The 22,196-nt window shown below is 48.5% G+C and overlaps 6 protein-coding genes across 6 annotated transcripts; 1 reads left to right on the forward strand and 5 right to left on the reverse strand.

The window, feature by feature from the left end:
* Positions 1–27: 27 nt before the first annotated feature.
* On the reverse strand, positions 28–2,455 carry BDV27DRAFT_131058 (uncharacterized protein). The gene is made up of 3 exons (XM_032067548.1): positions 1,864–2,455; positions 1,409–1,799; positions 28–1,354 (listed from the first exon to the last, which is right to left on the reverse strand). Exons 1-3 carry the CDS (start codon positions 2,124–2,126, stop codon positions 656–658), a joined length of 1,353 nt encoding a protein of 450 aa, XP_031925787.1. The 5' UTR covers positions 2,127–2,455; the 3' UTR covers positions 28–655.
* Positions 2,456–3,606: 1,151 nt separating this feature from the next.
* BDV27DRAFT_131059 (uncharacterized protein) lies at positions 3,607–5,356 on the reverse strand. The gene has a single exon (XM_032067549.1). The coding sequence runs from the start codon at positions 4,844–4,846 to the stop codon at positions 4,016–4,018; it is 831 nt and encodes a 276-aa protein (XP_031925788.1). The 5' UTR covers positions 4,847–5,356; the 3' UTR covers positions 3,607–4,015.
* A 4,644-nt stretch (positions 5,357–10,000) lies between these two features.
* On the forward strand, positions 10,001–10,298 carry BDV27DRAFT_146717 (uncharacterized protein; the record flags this gene model as incomplete). Its single annotated transcript, XM_032070623.1, has 2 exons — positions 10,001–10,115; positions 10,171–10,298. The coding sequence occupies 2 exons, from the start codon at positions 10,001–10,003 to the stop codon at positions 10,296–10,298; spliced, it is 243 nt and encodes an 80-aa protein (XP_031925789.1).
* Positions 10,299–10,564: 266 nt separating this feature from the next.
* BDV27DRAFT_15453 (Zn(II)2Cys6 transcription factor) lies at positions 10,565–12,617 on the reverse strand. Its single transcript, XM_032071979.1, has 7 exons — positions 12,510–12,617; positions 12,424–12,437; positions 12,357–12,371; positions 12,182–12,289; positions 11,872–12,134; positions 11,486–11,798; positions 10,565–11,403 (listed from the first exon to the last, which is right to left on the reverse strand). The coding sequence occupies exons 1-7, from the start codon at positions 12,530–12,532 to the stop codon at positions 10,619–10,621; spliced, it is 1,521 nt and encodes a 506-aa protein (XP_031925790.1). The 5' UTR covers positions 12,533–12,617; the 3' UTR covers positions 10,565–10,618.
* A 4,357-nt stretch (positions 12,618–16,974) lies between these two features.
* BDV27DRAFT_165983 (Gfo/Idh/MocA family protein) lies at positions 16,975–18,099 on the reverse strand (the record flags this gene model as incomplete). Its single annotated transcript, XM_032074068.1, has 3 exons — positions 16,975–17,081; positions 17,130–18,005; positions 18,063–18,099. 3 exons carry the CDS (start codon positions 18,097–18,099, stop codon positions 16,975–16,977), a joined length of 1,020 nt encoding a protein of 339 aa, XP_031925791.1.
* A 1,906-nt stretch (positions 18,100–20,005) lies between these two features.
* Positions 20,006–21,724, reverse strand: BDV27DRAFT_165984 (uncharacterized protein; the record flags this gene model as incomplete). The annotated part of the gene is made up of 1 exon (XM_032074069.1): positions 20,006–21,724. The coding sequence occupies one exon, from the start codon at positions 21,722–21,724 to the stop codon at positions 20,015–20,017; it is 1,710 nt and encodes a 569-aa protein (XP_031925792.1). The 3' UTR covers positions 20,006–20,014.
* Positions 21,725–22,196: the final 472 nt, after the last annotated feature.

Below are 22,196 nucleotides of genomic sequence, written 5' to 3' on the forward strand. Positions count from 1 at the left end.
GGTTCAAGTTGGAAATATATTTTTAGTGTTAGGTCGAGGATATTTGTATTCTACTTGGGTATGCATGGAAGGTTTTCTTTGGGTTATTTCTCGATATGAATTGAACAGTTTATTCGTGTATTGTTTATCTATTTATGATTTATGCATAGATGCGAGATCTATTTCTGCGGTCTTGATGCTGATGCTGATGCTGCTGCTGATGCTTGTGCCTGTCGGTGTATGATGTATGTTTGAAATTATTGGATTGGAGTGGGGTTTGAGGTTAAGCATTGGGGTAATGATTCCCATTAATACCTTATTGACCAAGGCTTGTAATCGATTCTGTTTCATGATGGATAGCGTAGGCGCCCCTGCAAGTGAGATTGGCCTCAGTACGTGAGGAAGTAGAGACATAGTCAGATATGCACATGGTGGTCCGTTGAGAGTAGAGATGGTGTATGTGCTTCCTTTGTATGAAGGTAATGCATCGGCATGGTGATCATGTAGCCATGGACTTCTTATATGTATGTAGCCCTTGATTATGTGACGAGGTTATGACCTGGTTGGCTGATGGTGCGATGGTATGATTTCTCATGGGAATACATAGGGCTAGAACCCTTTTCCTGATGAGTTCTGAAATGGTACATTGTAGTAACTCGTTGGAGTAGCGTCAGGCTCACTGGCCATTTGCTCCCTTCTCGGTCATATCTTCAGTGACAATGACCGGGATGTTTAGTTTGGAACTACCTGGCCTTGGTGTACTCTGATTGGAGCTGGTCAGCTCGCACTCATCTGTCGACGTTGCATCCGCCGTCTTGGACTCTTCCGTAGATGCCGTCTCCGACGACGAGCCCCCGGATGCATCTTTGGTCTGCGGACCAGGTTCGTCGTCCGTTGTGCTTTCGCTCTCGGTGCTCTCCGGGCTTCCTGCCGCTGGGCTGTGGCTGGTGCCCGGGGAGCCGTCTCCCAATGGTGGCGATTCATTCTCATCATGGCTAACACTGCTCCGCTCGGACATTGAGAGCGAACTTCGGGAGTTGGCGTACGACTGAGGCAGGCCGAGAGCTGCGGCTACCGCAGCTTCTTCGTCCGGAAGCTTTGAGACGTGACTGTCCGTACTCGAACCTGCGTCGAATAACTTGCTTCCACGCTGCTCGCTCAATTCTAGGATATGATTATAGCCGCGGCGGGTGGGATCCGCAAGGCGCTTTTTCTTCTTCTTTTCCCGCTTGGTGGAGGGACGGACCACGATCACCGGAATTGGAGATTGCTGTAAGCAGTACTTGGAGACGGAGCCGGGCAGCAGGCCCTGTACGCCGCCCAGGCTACGGCCACGGGTGCCAACAATCAGTACGGAAGGCTCATAGATCCGGATCTTATTCTGTCAGCTCGTCTCAAACGCGCCAAAATAGGAGGAGGACCAACGTACCATGCGCTGAATGATATCCTGGACTTTCCCCACCGCCAACTCCAAGACTAAGCTGATTGCCTTCTCATCCTGACTATTCTTCTGGATCACCTGCTCGAACAACTTCTCCGCTTCTTGGCGATACTTCCCTTCCTCGATTGCGGCATCACTTGCAATCGTGGAGTCCTTTTCCACGGCCCGTAGACAGACGATCTCGTCGCCATCGTCCACCAATTCGTCAATGAGCCACTCCAGGGCAAAGTCGGAATAATCATTCTGATCCGTGCCGCACAAAAAGGTCCGACTGCGCCGGGTACACTGATACCCTTTGTGTTTGTAGTTCAGAGTTAACGAGAAGTCTGCCGCGTCAGGATTATCGAATGTATTGAAAGAAACACCTCTCTCGTAAGTTCTACATAAATGCGGAAGTAAGTTAGCCATGACGAGAGTAGAAAGAAGGAGCAGAATCGACTTACTGAGGAGGCGGAGGTGAATGACCTCTCCCAGCGGCTTTCTGTTCTTTGTCTTGCGCTTCTGGTTGTTGTGGCCGGCGCCCGCCGACGGCGCTCGTAGACCGACGGTGGTGACTCTGTGGCTCGGCCCCGCCAAAGTTGAATTGAATCGACTTCCGACGGGGACTGTCAGCCGTGGACGAGGTGTGTGAATTCTGGGATGAGGGTTCGGAAGCGTTGGATGCGCGCTCCTCGCTATCAAGGGAGCTTTTGGGGGTGGATGTCATGATGTAGCGTGGGTGCCAATGGCGCTTTAGCGAGCGTCGACGTTGATGATATAGTATTATGCTGGTTCGTTTTCCTGGAGTTAATGCGGCCGGATGAAGACACTCAGAAGATTGCGATGTAGCAATGCCTGTCTGTGTTCTTGGAGACGATCCGGATAGATCAGGTCGCAACTCAGCCACCGTGAAGCTCCTGAAGTGCTGCCAGTGGAGTGATGCGAAGGACGCTGGGCATGGTTTGCGACGGGATCAGCTGGAGCGCCCTTGAGCAAGGGAATTTTGGGTCAACCTTCAGGTAGGAACCCGTCGTAGGATAGAATAGTAGGATAGACGAACAACTACTACAAGAAGAGCCTCTTACGAGCAGTTTCCGGATGCAGCAGGAGAAACACGGGGGAGGAGGGGCCAAAGGCGGTGAGGCAGTCCCCTGTCACGTTGGGTTGGCATGTGAGGCTCCATGGTCACGGCTCAAAGAACCCTAAGAAAGTCGGTCTGCTGGAAGTTGTGTCCTGTATCAATCAACTTGTTGTTCAAGTTTATAAGACATGATAATGGTTGATTGGACGATTTACGTAGAGTAACTCGTACTTATTGGATCCAAACAAGATAAAAACCAAACTATTCTCGATAAATTAGATTCATCAATACCTGGTTGACGGCGGTTATGATTATCAATTATGCCGTTGATGAGATAATCTATGCCACACTTATGCCCCTGGTACAAATCACGGAGGTTCCTCCTCTATTCTCCGTGAAGAATGTCAGTTGATCAACCAAGGGAAAATCCAACCGAAAAAGGAAATGAAGCCAAACGAGAGGAAATCATGACAGGACATCCCGAGGATCCGAACCACCGTCGAATCCTAGAGCAAGTTGTGTTGTGCATGGTGACTCAAGCTCCTACTACTAGCTATTGAAGTTAATCCTCGGATCTCACGGGAGTCACGGCGTCCGAATAACCTTTTTTTATTTATTTTATTTTATTTTACTTTTTTTTTTGAGAGACGGTCTTCCGGAGAGTTTTTGCCCGCGTTCCACGATAATCTCCACTTGGGAGTACCATCTTATCAGCGGGAGTTGATGGGCACAGCCACCCAGCCGATTGATCCCGGCCACCCCCTCCTTTGGAAGAACAAACAAGACAAGTGAGGCGAACAACGACCGAGTGACTTGTCTGTCTCGACTCTCAACTCTCGACCAGTGATCCGCCGGCTGATCGCCCATGTGATTGATCCAAGTCGCCTGGGCGGTGTGCGCGGGTGCGGGTGCCGCGTTAATGGATCGGCGTCTTGGATCCTGGTCTAGATTGTCAACTAGTTTTGTATAGTCAGCCCAACTATTGGGTCGGTACCTAAACTAGTCCTGAGCTAAGGAGAATCGTTATCAGCCCCTCAAAGCGGCACCGCGTACCATCTCTCTCGACTGCAGAAAGGACATTGGAAAAGATGTTGGACGATAAAATGGGAAATATGAACCAGGATGGAGAGAGAAGAAGTATTATCTATATATTTCTTTGATGCGAAAAACTATATATAATTCTAACTAAGGTATATGATATGCATCGTCGTCGTCAAGACATTTAAGGGCACAGGACCATGCCTGGCCAGCAAGTGGGGAACATAAAACAAAAGCCCCATATGAGAGTAGAGTATCCAACAATGCCCAACCATTTAGGCACGTTAGGTCTGAACGCCAGTAAGTCCAGACCATGCCAGGTAGTAAATGCAACAATCGCCAACAATGAAGATAATTTTTTTCTGTGTTGCCCAAACGCCGTACCCGCTGAAATAATGTATCGCTTGAAACAAATCCAAAACCAAACCCAAGAATGTAGGAGGGGTATCACAAAGAAGGGTATGTACATCGATGCAGTCGTCAATCAGCGAGGGCGTTTAGTAGGCCTCAATAATCGCATTCTGCGAGCCGTTCGATACGTAATACCCGCCTTCAAATCCATTTCCCGACAGTGGAAGTTCGGTCGCTTCGGCTTGCTTCTCAGAGAAAGTGTCCAGTGTGGGTTGCGGGGGGGATGGAGGCATCGATTCCTCCTCGGACTCCTCATCGGAATCGGATGACAGCTCTGGTGGAGTCTGTCGTGATGGAGAACGGGTCAAAGTAAGCTCCTCCAAGTCCTCTGCATCATCGTATTCAAAGTCCGAGTCGGAGTCGGAGTCGTAGTCTTCCTCAATTTCTTTCTCTCGAACAATGGCCACTGGCGATGGGGCGCGCCGACGAACAGGTGTGTAGGCAGGTTCATAGTCGTCTTCCTCCAAGTCAGAATCGTCACTCAGGTCGGAGTCGGAAACATCTTCCGGATCCCAGTCATCTTCGGGATCCTCCACCACACTTTCGGCCCATTGGATGTGACGGGATTCAGATGGGGAGCCCTTGGTCACGCCGTGGACGGTCTGGTTAAACCAACGTTCTTGCTCTTGTTCGGCATCGGCGAGTTCCAGCATCAAGGAGTCGAGGAGGTTGGCATGACCAACCAAGAGGCGCAAGTCATGGTCCGCCCGAGAAGCCTCCCGGGTGAGCTTCTTGCGGGCGGCATGGGCGAGGTAGTATGTTTGAGTGATACTCATTTTCTTTTGTTGACGCCTCCGGGCGAGGGAAGTAAAGTAAGCACTGGGTGAGGAAGTGTGATAGGAGGAGGTGAGGGAAGAGGAAGTAGAAGTAGTAGTGGTAGAGGTTGAGGAGGTTGTGGGGAAAAAAGAGGACCCCATGGCGCAATCTCCGGATGTTGATGTGCTTATGAGCTCAAGTTTCGAATGCCCAGACTGACGATGACTCGTCCGTTTCCACTGTGACTCAGGCAGACCTACTGTTTCCGGCGAGAGTAGATCGGCCAATGAACGTCCCGGATAGGGGGCGGTGAGTCAGACTGCAACAAAGGCGCAGATCAACTAAAATGGATCCCTTATCGGGTACCTTAGTAGCCCTAGTAGGAGGCAAGGTATGAATTCTTTCAGGTCCAATAATTGGGACCACAACAAAAGTACTTCTCCGAAGCTGCACGATGGACGCTTCAATAGTTGAAGTTGATGTCGTGTCGCGTTCTCGGGCTGGTTAGAAATAGTGCGTCGTCTCCACTGGTTGTCTGTTCAACCACTGCAGCAAATAGTCGGATCTTTTTAGTGGTGTGTGGCTGATAGATACGATAGAGATGATCAACTATGGCTGGACGGAGGGTTAACTATCGGTGTGTAAAAAAGTCACGGTAGGGGGGATGTAATATTGATGAAGGATATAAGAAAATAGTTTCCAAGCCTGGTTGAGGAGGGATAAGGACTTGATATATCCACTGTTGGCTGTGAGTTTTTTTCTTTTCTTATTTTTACTAGGCTGATTCTTTTTTTTTTTTTTTTTTTCTAGTTGATACCGAGCTCTTCATGTGGTATAATTTTTTTTTTCTTTGCTAATCAAGTTCCGTGAACCGTGTAAAGTCCGACCGCCGATCGGAACGGAGGAGAGCATAAACCCCATCCGTCCCAGCAGATCCACGGTATTGTTACCAGGCTTGGGGACCCATAAGGCAGTCCCTTCACTCACCGCCCCACTGCAACCCAATCATATTGAATAATGATGAGTCACGGGGACCCAACGACCAGCAGTGAAGGACTTCGGATGACCAATCTTTCCGCCCCGTTACCTCCGAATCCAAATTTTACAGGCTGAATGGAACTTTCCAGGCATCACATTGGATCCATAGTGCTCTATTATTCATCGACTTGGATATATCCACTCTTCCGGTCGGCATCGTTCCAGCCGGTATTAGTGATGATTACTTTCTATGTGTCTTTCTTAACACGAAGGTTAATTTCTGATGGATTTCAAATCCAATTTAACTTTCAATGCTTGAACAATGTTGTTTACTGATCTTTGGTCAGCTTTTCATGACCAGCGATGGCATCATCGAAATGGAGAGGATAATCAATACTCTGATAAAAAGATCAAGTACTCTGTAAGGTACTCGTGAGAGGCGATCGAAGGCCTTCATCGACCAGGATACATACCAGTCTGACGTTGGAATGACTTCGGAGTCAGCGAAGTCCGACGCTGGTTGGGGGAATCTCCTCCCCAGGGCTTGGATCCCGCCATTCCACTTTGGGGCCTCAACTGCTTATCATGCAGATATAGCATGAAAGGCAGAGCCCCGAGTAATGTACGCAGGGCCCGAATATTGTACAATGATATTCAACCTGTAACGAGGGTCGACAGCTCCGGTCCATTTGTTCCCAGCCGCCCACGTAAGCCCATCTGTGGCCGTACTGGAAGGCTACCGTATTTCCTCCCTTGCTGCCAATAAACTGCCGAGCACCTGTTTGGTATACATATATGCCTATCATAGGAAAGGTCTCGGCACTGCCTATGCGGCTCCCCCACAGATCTTTAGGATCTATCTGCCTAACACGTACACGACGACACGACCCCCTTACCTCTGAGAATACTCTGGTTCCCTCTTGGCATTAAACTATAATCTTGCCAAGAACTTATCCCCCTTGAACTGAAGGCTGTGCCTAGTCGAGTGGACGGGGCAACACCCATTGCCAGTTGTCTGGAAACTTTTTCGTAGACCACGAGAAGTACGAATACGATCCTCACGTTTTTGGAAACTGACCTTCCCTTTATAGTAACTCAACTACGAGACAACGGGATCTTGGGTCTGGAGTTAGCCATGTGTCGAGACACGGCCATTGTGGCTGTCCTTTGTGGACCCGTGGTATCAACACAGCCCTAGAACTGGGTCTGCCATTTTGGCTGACATGAATTTGATACGTGTACGGATACGGAAAGGTATTGTTCTGCCGACGGAGTATTCCACTGCCAAATTTATGGTTATCGCACATCCAACGCCAGATTATCAAGTCTCGTTTTACCTCGGGTTCGTCAGTGGCTCAGATGCACCCCATGTTTTCATTCATGCTCTCTCGTACTATGTCTATCCTAAACTGGGCTGGCCATTAGGGACCCGTCGGCTGTTCCGCAGAATCTACAGCGGGGACATGCCAATAGCAACCCACCACGTCTCCAGAATTCCTCTGCCAAAGGAATCCAGACATTTAATTTGGCCACAATGTATTGCCCTCGATGACATAGGATCAAGTCATTGTTCTTTCGTTCTTTCGCTATGTACCACTTCCAAGCAAGGCAGGTGTGAATTCAATCGCCATCCTTATCAACGGAGATAAATGTCATGACGTCACGACCTGGCGATCCCTGAAGGTTCTCTCAAATAAGCATCCCCAGTTTTCACTCAATTACTTCATGTGTCCACTGCTGATAGTCTGGACATGAGAAACCGATCTGGGGATGCTGTCATGTGTGAGGTCAATAATCACCTAGAACTATTGATTTCCTACCAGTTATCCCTCTCCACCGGTCATACATAGATTGCTTGATATAACGTTAATGTCAGCATAATTACATAATCCACTGCATAGTGGAGATTCATAACAGAGTTTTGATCTGATCACAAGCCACAGACGGCTGTCCCGTAGGTTGTGAATCAGCGAATGTCGGCGAGTCGGGGTTAAATCGGCGAAGCCCGTTCCGGTGGATTTGCGGTGGATCACTGGATACTCCTTACACCCTAATCGACTGGGTCCGATCTCTGGATGCCAAAATTTTTCAGCCGAGGTGTCGGTGTCATTTCTGACCTACGTAGACTAAATTTGTTTGGTCTTGCGAGAAAATTTTTGCGGCCTTATTTTAGTCTATAAACTAATGCATAACACTTATATAAGGCTTGAGTAAGGTAAGCTACATACTTTTACGGATAGAGTATTGAGCCAATCCTACGTATCTCTTCGCTCTGGCGAAAGTTAAGTTCATGATATGATGATCTTAAAAAATCTTGACCGTAGGCTTGAACAACGTCTAGCCGTCCATATCAGACCATATATGGCCTTATGGCAGTAGTTGAACACCTATTTACTGGTTCTCAAAACTAATAATCGAAGAGAACCTTAAAAGTAAGGTCAATGGAGACCCACAATTCGGAACTTTTCTCAGCCCTGGCAGATCCCTGAGAATATTAAGTACGGTAATCCGGTTTCCCGGTTACGGAGAATGAGCGTTGATCCACCGGCACGCTACATCCGTTCCCATAAAAATATCTACTGAGGACGGGCATTTGCTCCGGAGTTAGTGCGTAGTGAGTCCGTCCGAGATATCCCTCGAGGCTTTTGGGAGACCTGGTCGATGACTCATGACCATTCTCCTTCCATTCTTTTCTCATTTCCTGCCTCATATGCGCATAGTCGACACGGACTGGACCCACCTGTAATGGTATATCGGCGATTAACATCCCATAGGTCGCTGGATCTGTGTTTTGGAACCTCCAATTGGTATGAAGCGGTGATCCGCAATGGTTGGACAAACTTTGATAACCGACTCTACTACTGAAGTTCAATTGATTGACCTCGGCTGGATACTCTACCTTGGGAGCAACCATCCATAAGCCTCTGGTTTTGTTACCCGATCCTTGCTCCTCTTCTATTTTATCCTTTAAGGGTTTCCTTTCCTTTTGAGGATAGACAATGGCTGCAAAAGGAAAGCATATTGAGCTCGATACTATATCTGACCTCACCAACTAGACATGCAAGAGACATTGTGCCACAAGGCTGGTGTAACTAATAGATTGTATAGGCATATGAACATTTTCAAGTTTGTTTGCAAACTAGCGCTATTGCTCTCGACATGCAGGTGAATCGGGGGTCGGCGGGAATTTGTTCCAAAGGCTTAGTTAGTCTGAAGCAAAACATCTCTTTAGGGAATACAAGCAGAACCATGGTCTCCTCGCGCTAGATATCCACTTTCCGGATGTCTATGCGTATTCCAACTGTACCACTGCCTTGCAATGCCATCCTATGCAGATGGTATCCATCCTACGTGGCTGACCTCATGTCTGCTGTGCAGATAACAGGCAAGCACCGGATCGCTGATCCTCGGTAAGTTCTCACCCCCAGGACGGATGAGCCCTCTTTAAGCCGATGGTGTAGATCTCTATGGAAAACAGCTCACCGTCCCCACGGAGTGTACATCTGGATGTCCACGTTGTAAAATGTACCCAAGTCCATCTGTCTGGTGTCATTTGGATTGCTATGACATTCTGATGGATAGCTATACGACTACTGAGAAACCAGCTTTGAAATATCTGCGAAAAGTTCGCAGTTGAGGTTAGACCCCTATATAAGCCTCAGAATAGAGATAGCATCGATGCCGCATCCACGCAAGAAGGCTTGCTATGTTGCTTCACAAGTGATATCTTGAAGGGGTTCAGTCGGGAGTTGTTTATGCAGTTGCCAATAGAGATCCAAGCTGGGATCTTGGAGTTCCTTAGTCCATGCTGGTATCTAATAGTGCTTGGGGAGATCCGTCGTTTGTTTGAGCAGATGCGAAATGGTCATATAAATTAGTGAGCGGCTGAGCTTGGCAAAGGAGCTTTAAATCGGAAGGACAAAATACCAGGGGCAAGTCCTACATCTCCACAATCAGCAACATGCCACTTAAATTGCCGAGCATATATGATCAATAGCACATAATCCCACCAACTTGTACCAAGATGATAAGCGTTTCATTTGACCATGTGGGTATTCGTCAACTACAACTTTTGGACCAAGATTCGAAGCCATTGTTAGATAGTGCCCCGTGGTAGGAGATCTTCGAAACCACAGACTTCCCCATTGATGAATCTATTAGCAGAAACGTAAGTCTACCCTGCTCTTAGCATGCGTATATCAGCTAAGGTGGACAGGGGATTTTTGTCAGGAAGACTGGGGTCCCTGCAGAGGCCTTGGAAAGTAGTCAGAGGATCTGGAGCTCCCCTGAGCCCGCTTGAAGGCCTTTACAAGGTACGTGTCTGCAGGGATTTGGAAATGCCACATCGTCCATCTATTGGCCTTCTGCTGTATTATACGAACGAGCGCGTTGAGTCACTGGGACAGGTTCACTGGGGCCTCGACCTTACGCATGATGCCCTTGCACCCATCTGTCTTGGAAAAAGGTAACATCGATGGGAAGGATTATATAAAGGACGCTCTGAGAGATACATCCTATACTTGGCTGGAGTCTGAAGCTAGTACATTGCAGAAAACACCCCAACTTGGGACTCTTGTTTGGTGGTTTGGCGATTTGGGGGATAAGGTTGTTATATATACCGATCCAGAGCTCTGAGAGTCCCAGGCCATTGATTAGATAGTTATATCCCCGTTACCTTAAAGTAATGGACCCATAGATAGGGTTTCATCTAAACCAAGTTGCTTCATAGACTAACCCCAGTCCAACATTGGCGCTGTCATTGATGCGTAAGAGAGAGAGAGAGAGAGAGAGTGTGTGTGTGTGTGTGAGTGTGTGAGTGTGTGAGTATGTGAGTATGTGTTGTATCCCCCGAACCAGTATCACAAGCATTCAAGAAACGCAATGCATAATATATCCGACAAGGAACAACTTGCTTTCATATTGGAACTGATTACTATATCAGCCAAAAAAGCCTCTCAATTATCCCACCCCCAAACCTCCTTCAACCTCTTCTGCGACTCCGTCGTCGGCCAATAACTCGTCTCCCTAGTCGTACCAACCAGAACCTCCATCAAAGCCCTCTGCTCCCTCAAATCTGTAAACCGATCCCCACAGATATTAACAGCAATACAGAGAGTAGTAAACGCAGGCGGTGACTGTCGATTCGACACCGCAATCCCACAAATCTCAAAGACAGTAGCTCTCAATTTCGCATTCATAACATCCATCGACTCTCGACAGACTGGCCCAACACGGGGTATATGTGGTGAGTAAGCCGTGAGGAGAATATTAAGTAAGCCCATACTCTGAGACGCGACGATGTGGCAATCATCCAGATACCAGATTTTGGGGAAGAGTTGGTCGTTCATTTCGTGGTTTGGTTCTTCGTAGTAAACGGGTGAGAAGGACGGGGGTCGGGATTGGAGCCAGCGGTTGTGGAGGTCGATGAGCTCGTAGTAACGGTCTAGAGGGGCGGGGTGGTCGTCGTAGCAGTATTGTAGGGCGTGGGCGCAGATGATGAGGAGGCGGTTCGTCCAGATGTGGTCTGGGGCTGGGGTCCAGATTAGATAGGGGGTTGTTATGGAGAGGGGGAGACGGATGGGTCGTTGTTGGGAGAAGGCGACATGGAATTCTTGTCGGAAGCCGACCCAGAAGACGGCTTGGCGGAGGCCTGGGGTTGAGAGGGCGAGTTTGGCTTGGGCTTCGACGAAGACGTTGAGGCCTTGGATTGCTGTTTCGGTTGGGAGGTCGATGAAGGGGCCTGTCACGCTTGAAGGTTAGTTTGGGGGGTATGTATGGGTGGTTTTGATTGTGGAGGGAGGGAGGGGAGACGAAGTGTGTACTGTCTAGTTCTTCGTAGAATCGGAGGATTACTACTGTTGCGAGGAGGATTTCGTCCATGAGAGCTTCTGGTTCGCTGGCGAGGGATCTCAGGTCTGTGATGCATTTGTTGTGGTAATATAGTACCGTCTCTTCGTTGATTGCCAAGTCCTGCTGTAGTCCGTACTCTTCGATGACCTGGCCCTGCTTCTCTTTTGGTAAAGTGCTGAAGTGTCTTGCTGATACGGCCAGAATGGCGTTGCGCAGTGGTTCGCTTCCTCGGGCGATCTGAGGAATGGCCTTGACGAAATGGCGCTCTGGATCACAGAGGTCGAACTGTAATATAAAGGTGGCAAGTCAAGAGATGTCTAGCTAGCGGACGTTTGCAGACGGCGTCATGGGCACTCACCCATCTGGCTAGGTACTCGACAAAGTACCGCAGTAGACATGCTTCCTTGGGACCGGTTTGCGGCCAAGGGAGGTGGGGAGTATCCAGAAGGCGTGATGAGAAGGCTCCAAAGGGCGTGGATGGGCTCTCTTCCGAGTTAAACGAGGATAGGGACTGTGCATGGGCGCTGCTGTCTGGAACTTTGGGAGATTGGAATGACGCCTCTGTTGGAGAGGTTTCGCTGAACTTGGGTGTTTCATCAATGTATTGCAATGTACGGTACCCTCGCGACGGTCAGTTGTCGGACAGATGTATTCATATCATGACGGACCTGCTGGTGAAGCATCCGATATGGTATGTCGAAACTTCCTAGGTGCTCTCCGAATACATTCTATTCCGGATCTTTCACATCGCGCACATTTCGGGTTGCCATAGTTGCCTGGTTATATACAATCAACACTTTCCTTACCGCTCTTCAAGGCTGGGAGTAACTAGAGGAGACCGACATTTGACATGATGCTCTGTCCGGCAAATTAGAGAATGTCCAGAACGAGCGGTTGTGGAATCACATACTTCGACAGCTCTCACTGCAAAATGCGTATATATTTCAGCAATTGACAAGGGAAACTACGTAGAATAATACAATTAGAGATACTCACCAGGGGATTTGTCTCGGTGGCATTCTATTAAAAATGTTAAATTGTAGTTCGTGACTGTTCTGGGAGTTCAAACGCCGATATTCATTTCATCTCCGTCGGGTAAGATTCGCCGGTTTACCCCGCATGGGGTTAAGTGCCCTATTAACATTTGCGGATGCTGGACAAGTGGGACTATTCTCATATACAATGACTATGATCGATAATATGATCGATCTGCGTTCCACTGCATGTGATTAAAAACACGGCAGTTAAGGACTTTTGTGCTTTCCCCTTGCAATGCGTCAGGGGATATTAATTATATATCGTTTATGCCCCGCATCGACACCCATGATCTCTACATCCTAGAGTACGCTGTTAATGATAGATTAATGTGACTATAGCAGTAAATCAAAAATAAAAGGAGAAGAAGGGATAAAAAAAAAAAAAATAAAAAAGAGAGATACGGAAATATTAAAGGCACACACACACACACACCACAGAGAGAGAGAGAGAGAGAGAGAGAGAGACAAGGTCAGAAGATACGATCTGCGATCTTGGAGCATAGACCACCACAGACCTCAATCGAGTTAACATGCATGGGTGAGAGATCTCAGGTCGTCATTCGCAGCAGGAACTGAGTTACCGGTGCCCTGCGGGCGAAATTCGACCGAACAAGAGGTATCTGGTTCAACGCTCTGTTGGGCATCCATGCAGTCCCTCGACGAGGCTGACGAGCATTGTATTATACACACATTGTTCCAGACAGATAGATCTTATACATGAATATCTTCACCTTGCAGCTTATGGTCTGGATGTCAAGAACGTATCTGAAGAGGGGGTGGGGTAATTATTCAGTCTGAGGATGGTTGCTGCACTCAGTCTTACAACGCCACTATGTACGTTTTGACTATCGTTCAAGCTGACTCTGGTTTCGTTGGAAACAGGGATTATAATAACGAATGAAAAAAAGGATTCGCAAGGCTTACAGCCGAGCATCGCCGATATAGCTGTGTAGCCTTCTCGTCAGCGAACAAATCGCTGTGAGCCTCATGGTAGAGGAGGACACAAGTCTACCCCTCCTGTAACGGACTACCGGTATGTAACGGTTTTGATAATATGAAGTTGTTCTCTCCTCGTTCAGTTCTACCTCACTATCTAAAGATAACTGCTCAGCATGTGACCTGAAGACATGTGACCCCTCCTCTGGTTGTTCGTTCTCCAGTGATTTCCCTCAAGATGGTGGGGAATCTCGACACAACAGTCGCCATACCCGGGGTGTCTTTTTTTAAGCCCAAGAAACAGGGACCTTCCTCCTCATCTTGCATCAGGTTCAATATTGAGCGAATAACGCCTGGGCTTACCAGAATCGAAGCCACGATCTCATTGGGCAGACGAAGTCTAGGGCAGCGTATCAACGACGGCCACACCTCTCTCAACACGAGGCTCAGTTGCCCTTAGGCAATGACAATAGTGAGAGAAATACAGCGAAACAGAGTCTTTGGCGACTAAAATGGACTCAAAGCATATATGGAGGATGCCAACCACACTGGGTGGGACTAAATTGTTCTTAGTGGGCGATCTACCTAATTCTTGATCGGCATTGACCTTCTCCATGCCATAGTCGAGGAGGCCTCACCTCCGACCGATTTCTCTTTGCCATCATGTCTTCCTTACCGAACGATAGGCGTTTACCGTCTATTCAGGCGCTGCTGCACAGTTGCACTAGGGCCATTATACTAGCTTCCGATGTACAGTTTGAGGACGATTTAAGCACGTCGCAGGATCAAGCTCTCGCTGTACTTATCAACTTGGATCTTGAGATAAAACACCTACTCCGGCAGATTCTGCAACCAATAACACTGTCACCTCGCCTCTTCACGTCTGTCCTCCTGGGTTCAACCTGGGCGCTCGACCTATTTGAGCGGCGGTTGCAGTCATACCGATTATCCAGCCCCGGCAGACAGTATATCTGTGACACGTGGACACGACTCATTGAGACACTACAACAATACACAATGGATCTCCAAATGTTGACTAGCACTTCGGATTCAGACTCGTAAGTCGTCAACGGGTGCATCACTGGTGCCCATTCGTGGCTGACTCTGCTCTACGTAGTGCCGATGTCATTCTTAATGATAATTCCATGCAAACTCTGTTCAACAGCCACAATAATGATGTACAACAGGAGCTGGAGGCTCAAATCCGATTTGAAGGGCAGCAGTGGGATGGGTCCTGTGACACACCAGGCTATCTTGACGTACAGCAGGAGTATCCGCCATCCACCTATGCTACCCCACCAAGCAGTATCACTGATGGGGATATCTACGACGACCTTCCCGCCATACCTGGACCCCCTCTCCAAGCCCCCAGTCTCCCATCCAAGGAGCAACACCATCAAGCCGCTATAGAGCATGGTCGTGAGAAGGAACGTGTGAAGATCTACAAAACTCTGAAAACCGTCTTGCTACCCGAGCGTGAAGCCCCGGAAAAGCGATGGAGCCACCTGGTGCGCGCAATTAAGTTGGACTGTGTTGACGGCGTTAACCTCCTCCTTGATCTGGGTGTGGATGTGAATCAAAAATGCGAGAACGATTTGCCGTTGTGTCTCGCAGCCAGACAAGGGCGTGACAGGATAGTCCAAACCCTCTTAGAACGAGGGGCAGATATTGAGAAGCGAAGTGATTACGGCAGCACCGCGCTCCTGTCTGCGGCTGGAGCTGGCCATGTCTCTACCATCGCCCTTCTCCTGGCCAGAAAGGCAAACACGGAAGCCAGAAGTACTTCCTCTCTCTGTATGGGTTATACACCGTTAATGAGGGCGGTGAAATTTGGCCACATGCGTGCGATTCAAGTGCTTGTCAAGGGAGGTGCGTATATTGCGGCTCAGAGTGACGCAGGGGAGTCGTTGTTGCATGTTGCCCTACAGGACAGCCGTAAAGAGATCATCGATGAAGTGCTTGGGCTGCAGCCTCCCATCGGGATTGCGGACAAGAATGGTAATACGGAGTTGCATGTCGCCGCTACGCAGGGTCTAGTTGACGTATCTAGGCGACTCGTAGGGCAGATGAAGAGTCTTGTACGAACGGCCAACCAAGAACAGGAGACGCCACTACATTGTGCAGTGAAAGCTAGAAGACGCGAACTAGTTAAGCTGCTTCTCAGTGAAGGAGCGTTGGCTGAGTGTCCGGACAAGAATGGGAAAACTCCATTGCATCTCGCTGTGGAAGCAGAGCATCAGGAAATCGTTCGACTACTCCTCAACGCGAATGCGTCCCCATGTATGGGAGACCGGGACGGAAAGACTCCAATCCACTATGCCGTCGACCGGTCCAATAAAGACATTGTCCAGCTACTAGCAGAAAAGATGCCTGAGGATCGGAACGAAGAAACGCCCCTCCACTACGCTGTGAAGTCCTTGAACGTTGAGATTGTGCGTGTGTTACTATTGCACAAGGCGAAAGCTAACTGCAAGGACAGGGCTGGTAGGGTGCCGCTCGAATATATCATGAAACTGCCCCTGTCGAACGAAGAGACTGCGATCCATCTCATTCAGGAGTTCTTACGTTCTCATGAAAAGGGACAGTCGCTCACAAGGGAATATGGGTTTCCTGCAATATCTCAGGCAGCAAGAGAAGGCAAGGCGCGACTCATCCAAGAGTTTTGCCAGCACGATCCGGGTCTCGCCAACGAAATCCCACCTGCCAACTCAGGTTTCGAACCCCCCTTGCATGAGGCTATCAAATGGGGCCACAGTGAATCAATTGAAATGCTCTGCGGCTTTTCGGACATAGACAAGAATATTGTTGATAGTGAAGGGAACACACCACTCCACCAAGCCATAAAAAACTGGCAAGTTAGACCGGGTTTGCTCTCTATGTTAATACGGCACGGAGCAGATAAGGATCGTCCTCATGCGACAATGGGTTTGCCGCCGCTTCATTTCGCCGTTCAATTGCAAAGCCTAAAGAAGGTCCAAGAGCTGTTAAACGCCAAAGCAAATCCTGATGAGCGCATTAAAGGAGAGCAATGCACGTGGTGCAAGAATAACAACAGACCTCCCGGCATGAATTCACGGTGTGTCTTGCAGGCGATCCCTGTTCGAAACCGGACGGACGATTACCCTTCCATTAATCAGGCCCTGTCTCAAGCCATCCTAAGATCGGACCGCCCTAGATCTGTGTCGTCGGATAGTAGCACGAGAAAAAAAAAGAGAAGTACGTACCCACTCGGTTCGCATGTTTACACCCCAGCATAAGAAGCACGTGCATCAATGATGTGAAGTGTAGTATAGTTAATGTTGTGTATGTTTCTATGAATACCAGTTTGTGACATATGGGAGCTAGGGTCATGTTTCTTTTGATAGTTATCTTTAATAACACCATATTTAACTTCTGAAACACCCATAGTTCTTAACTGTCGGTCTCCAAAAGCATGTAGACCTAGAATATAAGATTGAACCACCTCAGGGCGTTCCACACAATGACCATCATACATCGACAGGATATCTCGTTCCACCCTGGCGACGAATCTCATCCATGATTTCCATAACGCGAAGAGTCTCTGACCACGGCATGAGCTCATTTTGCTTTCTACCTGCTAGTACATCCAAAGCGGTATTATCCGCCTCATAGATATACCCACGCCCAATCCTTGGAAAATCATACTTCTTGCCTACCTTCTCCGTCGCATTCTTTTCGTAGATCGTAAATGAAAGAGGCATAGAAGCAGCCGGACCCTCAACATCAATATACCCCTTCGTCCCCTGAATCCGTGCAACATGGGCCGGGTCCCCAGGCATCATCGTCGTAGAGCTAACAATACCCTGTCTACCGGAGGAGAGATACCTCAACAACACACCAGTTGTAACCTCCACCCCATGAAGATGCGTCTGGGTCGCCAATACCTGCGGAAGTTCCGACGCCCCAGGCGACTTAGGATCCAGGGTAAGCATCGCCCACGTGAGGGCATAAACACCCAGATCGAGGAGCGAGCCCGCGCCCAGCGCCGGATCCCTGTACCGCGATGTCGGAGGTAAACTAGGGATATCGACGTCGAGGGCGAAGTCGACAATCGTTCGGAAGACGTCTCCAATCACTTTCTCCTCGTAGAGGAGCCTGCGTAGCTCGTGCACAAGCGGGCGGTGTCGTAGCCACATTGCTTCGTGGACGTATACATTCTTTTCTGCTGCGGCGGCGAATACTTCCCGTGCTTCTGCGGCGTTCAGGGTGAAGGCCTTCTCGCAGAGGATGGGCTTACCGGCGCGGATGGCGTCGAGACAGTTCTTTCTGTGGAATGAGTGCGGGGTGCCGATGTAAACTACGTCTACATTTGGGTCGTTGTAGACTTCTTCGTAGGAGGCGTAGATTGTTGGTGTGCTTTGGGGACAGTATTTTGCTGCGAATTTTTGCCCTTTTTCGAGGGCCGAGGAGCCGATTGCTTGTACGATATGCTTGACTTTGGGGTTTTCTTGGGGTATTACTAGGTCTTCCACGAACCAGGATGAAATCAGACCCGTGGCTAGAGATAATTTTTAGCTAGGTGTTTTGTCTATTGTAGATTGTGGAAAGGGCTTACTGATAATTCCCCACCGGATGGAAGGTAGTTCGGACATGGTTGGTAATTCGTAATGTTACTGTGAGTTTAGAAACTGATAGTTGGGTGTGAGGAAGCTGATTTATAACTTGAGGCCGGAAATTGATTTCCATATGCCGTTCTTATTGGCTTTTCGAACAAGAAATACCACCAATTATATTAGAGACTCCAAGCTATGTATCTAACCCGAGAAGGGAAATCCAAATCCCGTTACATAGAATACATATCAAGTAGCTTTGGTATATGAATGCAGGGAGCATGACACATTAATCTTGAATTAGCATTATTTTGTTCTTCATGTGTCTGTATAGTATTACTGCTAACCTATTGGCATATTGTCCAGGTTAACAAGTTAGGTTTGGTCACATCGGTACCGGATATCCTAAATCAGGTGGTATCTGGCTGGCGTTACACGTTTCCTGTCGTGACCAGCTCTTCAGCTTACTTATTGGTAGTTAAGATATTGAGCTCTAAACATGTTACTCGGGTATGGGTGCTACAAGGGCTCTAGGCAATAGGACACCGACTTGGTGATGATGCAAATGACCACAAAATAGAATAGATGAGATCGTTTTGGCACCACATCAAGTGCCACATTTGAAAGATCGAGATCCCATTGTGCTACGCTCAACCTGGGTTGGATCGGTTATATCCACTGGCGCAGCATAAAGACGCAGATAACTGAAGACTGACAGAATTGGATCGCTCGCGAATCTAAAGCTATGGTGTTTATGAGATAGTCATATGGTCACAAGAGATGTTTCATGATTAGGCTTGTTAATCATTAGGTCAGCGTGTATTCTGGGGACTTTATGCGCATCTCGGGGACTCGGGGAGAAAGCGTTATCTCCGTTAGGGCTTCGCAGAAGGGACTTAAGTCTCTCTACAACCCTAACATCGAACCTACCCTACGACATGCCCGCGGAGAACAAAGTAACAGCCGAGAAGGGCTCTAGTGCTTGTACCTTTTGGTTCTTTTAGGTTTCAACCCATTTTCATTTGCTCGGGAGCCTAGCTGATTGGTATACTGAGAACTGGCTAAAGTTTTATAGGCAGGCATCAGATTACCATTCGCCATGAATTCTATAGACCATGCTTTGGTCGAATTTCCACGGCCTCTCAGCGGCATTCAGGGACTAACGCGCACACCACCTCTGATAAACCTTTTCTGATGCATTGGTATCTCCGTCGTAGCTCTTTTCCTCCCCCGAAATGGAAATGTATGTTGAATGCAGAGGATACTGAAGGATGACAGGCTAGATGAGAGATCTAGGCACCACCATAGCCAATGGCAATGTTAATCGCATCTTGTACAGAACCATATGCCTAGACATGGATGGGGTGTCTATGAAAGAGTTCAGCCGAGGCCAGACTTCCAAAGCAGCCCTTCTATTTGAGCCGTGTGTCCCATAAGCTCGATGAGCAATGGCTGCAATATAAGCGGGCTATTAACAGATACAAAACCGTGAAAACACGAAATATCCCAGCAAGTAGAGAAACTACCCCACAAAGAGCCCTACATCATCTGCGACGGAAAATAACCCTTCAGAACGGCTGTTGAATCTGTATCACCAAGAATGGGGGCTTTCAGAGTTGAAATACTGGAAACTGCGCGCAAGGTAAGATGTGACGGCTCTGGAAATTATGGTCCCCTCTAGAGACAAAAAATTGGACCTGGGAATCGACCAAGCGTGGGGAGAATTTGGGGTTGATTTTAAACCTGCCAATGCAGGGACAACCCATGCGTGAGCACTGCTGGAGAGGAGAAGTCCAGGTCATCAAACTTACGACTTACGACCTGTGATAATAGATTTTTGGAAAAATATTGAATTAATAGAAGTTGTTGAAATACTTCACTTGATAGGTGCTAGTACCAGACTACAGTCAATCGGAGATACACATTACTATCGCGCGCAGCCTTCACTACCCTTTATCTAGCCAGAAGCGCGGCAGCACGAATCATCATCGGATGCTGTGGACAGTCGACAGTAGCACGAAGCGGTGATAGGAACATCTGCCTTGAGCAGGGCAGCATCACGCCGGGTACGGGTGAGCAGAGCTTCGTAGGCCTTCCCTGAACGTACAAAGCATTCATAAAGCCCATGCAAGCCCCAGACATTGTTGAGTCGCCCACGCCGGCGCGGCAATGTATCAGAAAGACCAAGGTCCTCTCTATAAACAACCTCTGCCTCTGCGACATAATTCTGTTCGAGCAACAGAGCCCCAAGGGCGTGGCGCACCGGCTGCATCCAAGGGGGTGTATCAGTATAGGGTAACGAATCCTCCAGCTGTACAGCTCTTCTTAGGCTAGAGAATGCTAGGTCATAGTTCCCCTTGCGATATTCAAGCTCCCCCTTTAACATGGCCGACGCAATACGCAAAACATCAACTTCTTTGCTAGGCAGACTATTCAGACGGGTTACTGGAACTGCAGCCCGTGCAGCTTCAAATTGGACTAGTGCTTCTTCAGCGTCATCAATACGGCCTAGAACGCCTAATGCGATTCCACGGGCATAGAGAAGCATGGCTGTAGTGGAACAGAAAAGTTTAGGGTCTGATGGGAGTTCCAACTGCAGGATATCGTTCCAGCGGCCGAATCGGACCAGTACATGCGCTAAAGCACCAAGGTAACTCTCTGCCCAGTCGGCCATGGGAGGAGTTGACACAGAAAGAACCTCGGGAGTAAGAATGCTCCACAGATGCTTAGCAGTGGACAAAGCCTCAGCTTGGTGTCCAAGCATAATGGCTGCATATATCTTGGCGTAAACATTGTGTGCCCTATACATTATATAGAAGACAGAGCTTGGCTCATTATTGGAGAAATATCGGTTATCTGCCACCATGGCATCGTGATTTGAATGCATGGCTCGGTAATAATCACCACAAGCGATATCGATGTGGGTTGCCATATGCATCAGGTGGGAGCCATCGGAGACAAGGTGCCGCAGAGTGTTTGCGGCGGGTAAGGCCAGCTCGGGAAATGGGGACATTTCCATCAAGTGGATATACATGTGGCAGAAGGCAGGATGGTCTTTGCCATCTTCCTTGGCCATAGCGGATTCGAGGAGGGCGCGAGCCTCAAGTGTAGAGTTGCTGGTTGGTTTCCCTGTATCTAGGTCCCACAGGTCTCGGGCTCTAGTGCATACTAGTGCTTCGGCAAATAATGCCACAACATCTAGGTCGTCACTGTATGATTCATACACCGATCTCATTGCATTGGCGTAGGCGTGGTCTAGCGGTGCCAAGTCATCGGGGATCTCGTGCGATGGAAACCGTGCCGAAAGAGCATCGCACAAGGCGTGTTCCACAGGAGCAGAGTCTCTGGCTAGTTGCAACGCTCGAGATAGAGCTGCTTTTGCTTTGGGTATAGTTTGTTCCAGGTCCAGCCGATCAAATCGCGACCAGGCCTTGTTGTAATTAGGGCCCAATGCGTAGGCTATTCCCCACCAGGGCATTGCACAATATGGGTCGCATACTGTTGCTCTTTCAAAGCAACGCACCGCTTCTTCGTGATTGAAGGCGTAAGACCATAGAAGCCCTCGGTTGAACCATAGCTGGGCGTCCGGCGACCCGGTCCTTATCTGTCGAGAATGTGTACCTAGGTCATAGTACTCTTCTGAACGAGTGATCTGGGTTGGGTCCATTGTGTTCACAACCCTTTTTGACTGCATATACCAATAGTAAGCCGTCAATGAACGAGGGACTTTCCTTAGTGAAGTCCATTCAGGGTTGTAGACATAGCACTTAGTATATACCTGCGATCCACATATTTGTAATCTGGCCCGGTGGGCATTCGGGATCCAATGACTCGAGGTATTTTTGGCGTTAAATCACAAGAGATCCCAGTGGGACCATAAGTGGGGGAACCCCCAATGAAATTATCAATTGAGGTCACCTACTGGTTTCCTCGTGTGGATGTGGTTCGCCAACAAGTTAATGATCCCCACACTGTCGCCGACACCAAGATAGGGACGCCGAAGTCAATCTCGAAATACCGTCGAGGCTATAAGTACTACAACTTTCAGTCATTGGACAAGGCCTTCGCGATTTCTATCCACGTTGCACTCCCCCCCCCCCAACCCCCATATAACAAGGTCAAGGAATTATAATACACTG

Source organism: Aspergillus caelatus (assembly GCF_009193585.1).
Source record: "Aspergillus caelatus strain CBS 763.97 unplaced genomic scaffold BDV27scaffold_133, whole genome shotgun sequence".
NCBI lineage: Eukaryota > Fungi > Ascomycota > Eurotiomycetes > Eurotiales > Aspergillaceae > Aspergillus > Aspergillus caelatus.

Coding starts and splice junctions, on each gene's coding strand:
- BDV27DRAFT_15453 (XM_032071979.1), bottom strand. CDS start 12,532: ATGCCACCGAGACAAATCCCCTG. Junction 11,799..11,871: donor TCGAGTACCTAGCCAGATGG/GTGAGTGCCCAT, acceptor TTTATATTACAG/TTCGACCTCTGTGATCCAGA. Junction 11,404..11,485: donor ATTCTACGAAGAACTAGACA/GTACACACTTCG, acceptor CAAGCGTGACAG/GCCCCTTCATCGACCTCCCA.
- BDV27DRAFT_131058 (XM_032067548.1), bottom strand. CDS start 2,126: ATGACATCCACCCCCAAAAGCTCCCTTGATAGCGAGGAGCGCGCATCC. Junction 1,800..1,863: donor CATTCACCTCCGCCTCCTCA/GTAAGTCGATTC, acceptor GCATTTATGTAG/AACTTACGAGAGAGGTGTTT. Junction 1,355..1,408: donor AGGATATCATTCAGCGCATG/GTACGTTGGTCC, acceptor TGACAGAATAAG/ATCCGGATCTATGAGCCTTC.
- BDV27DRAFT_131059 (XM_032067549.1), bottom strand. CDS start 4,846: ATGGGGTCCTCTTTTTTCCCCACAACCTCCTCAACCTCTACCACTACT.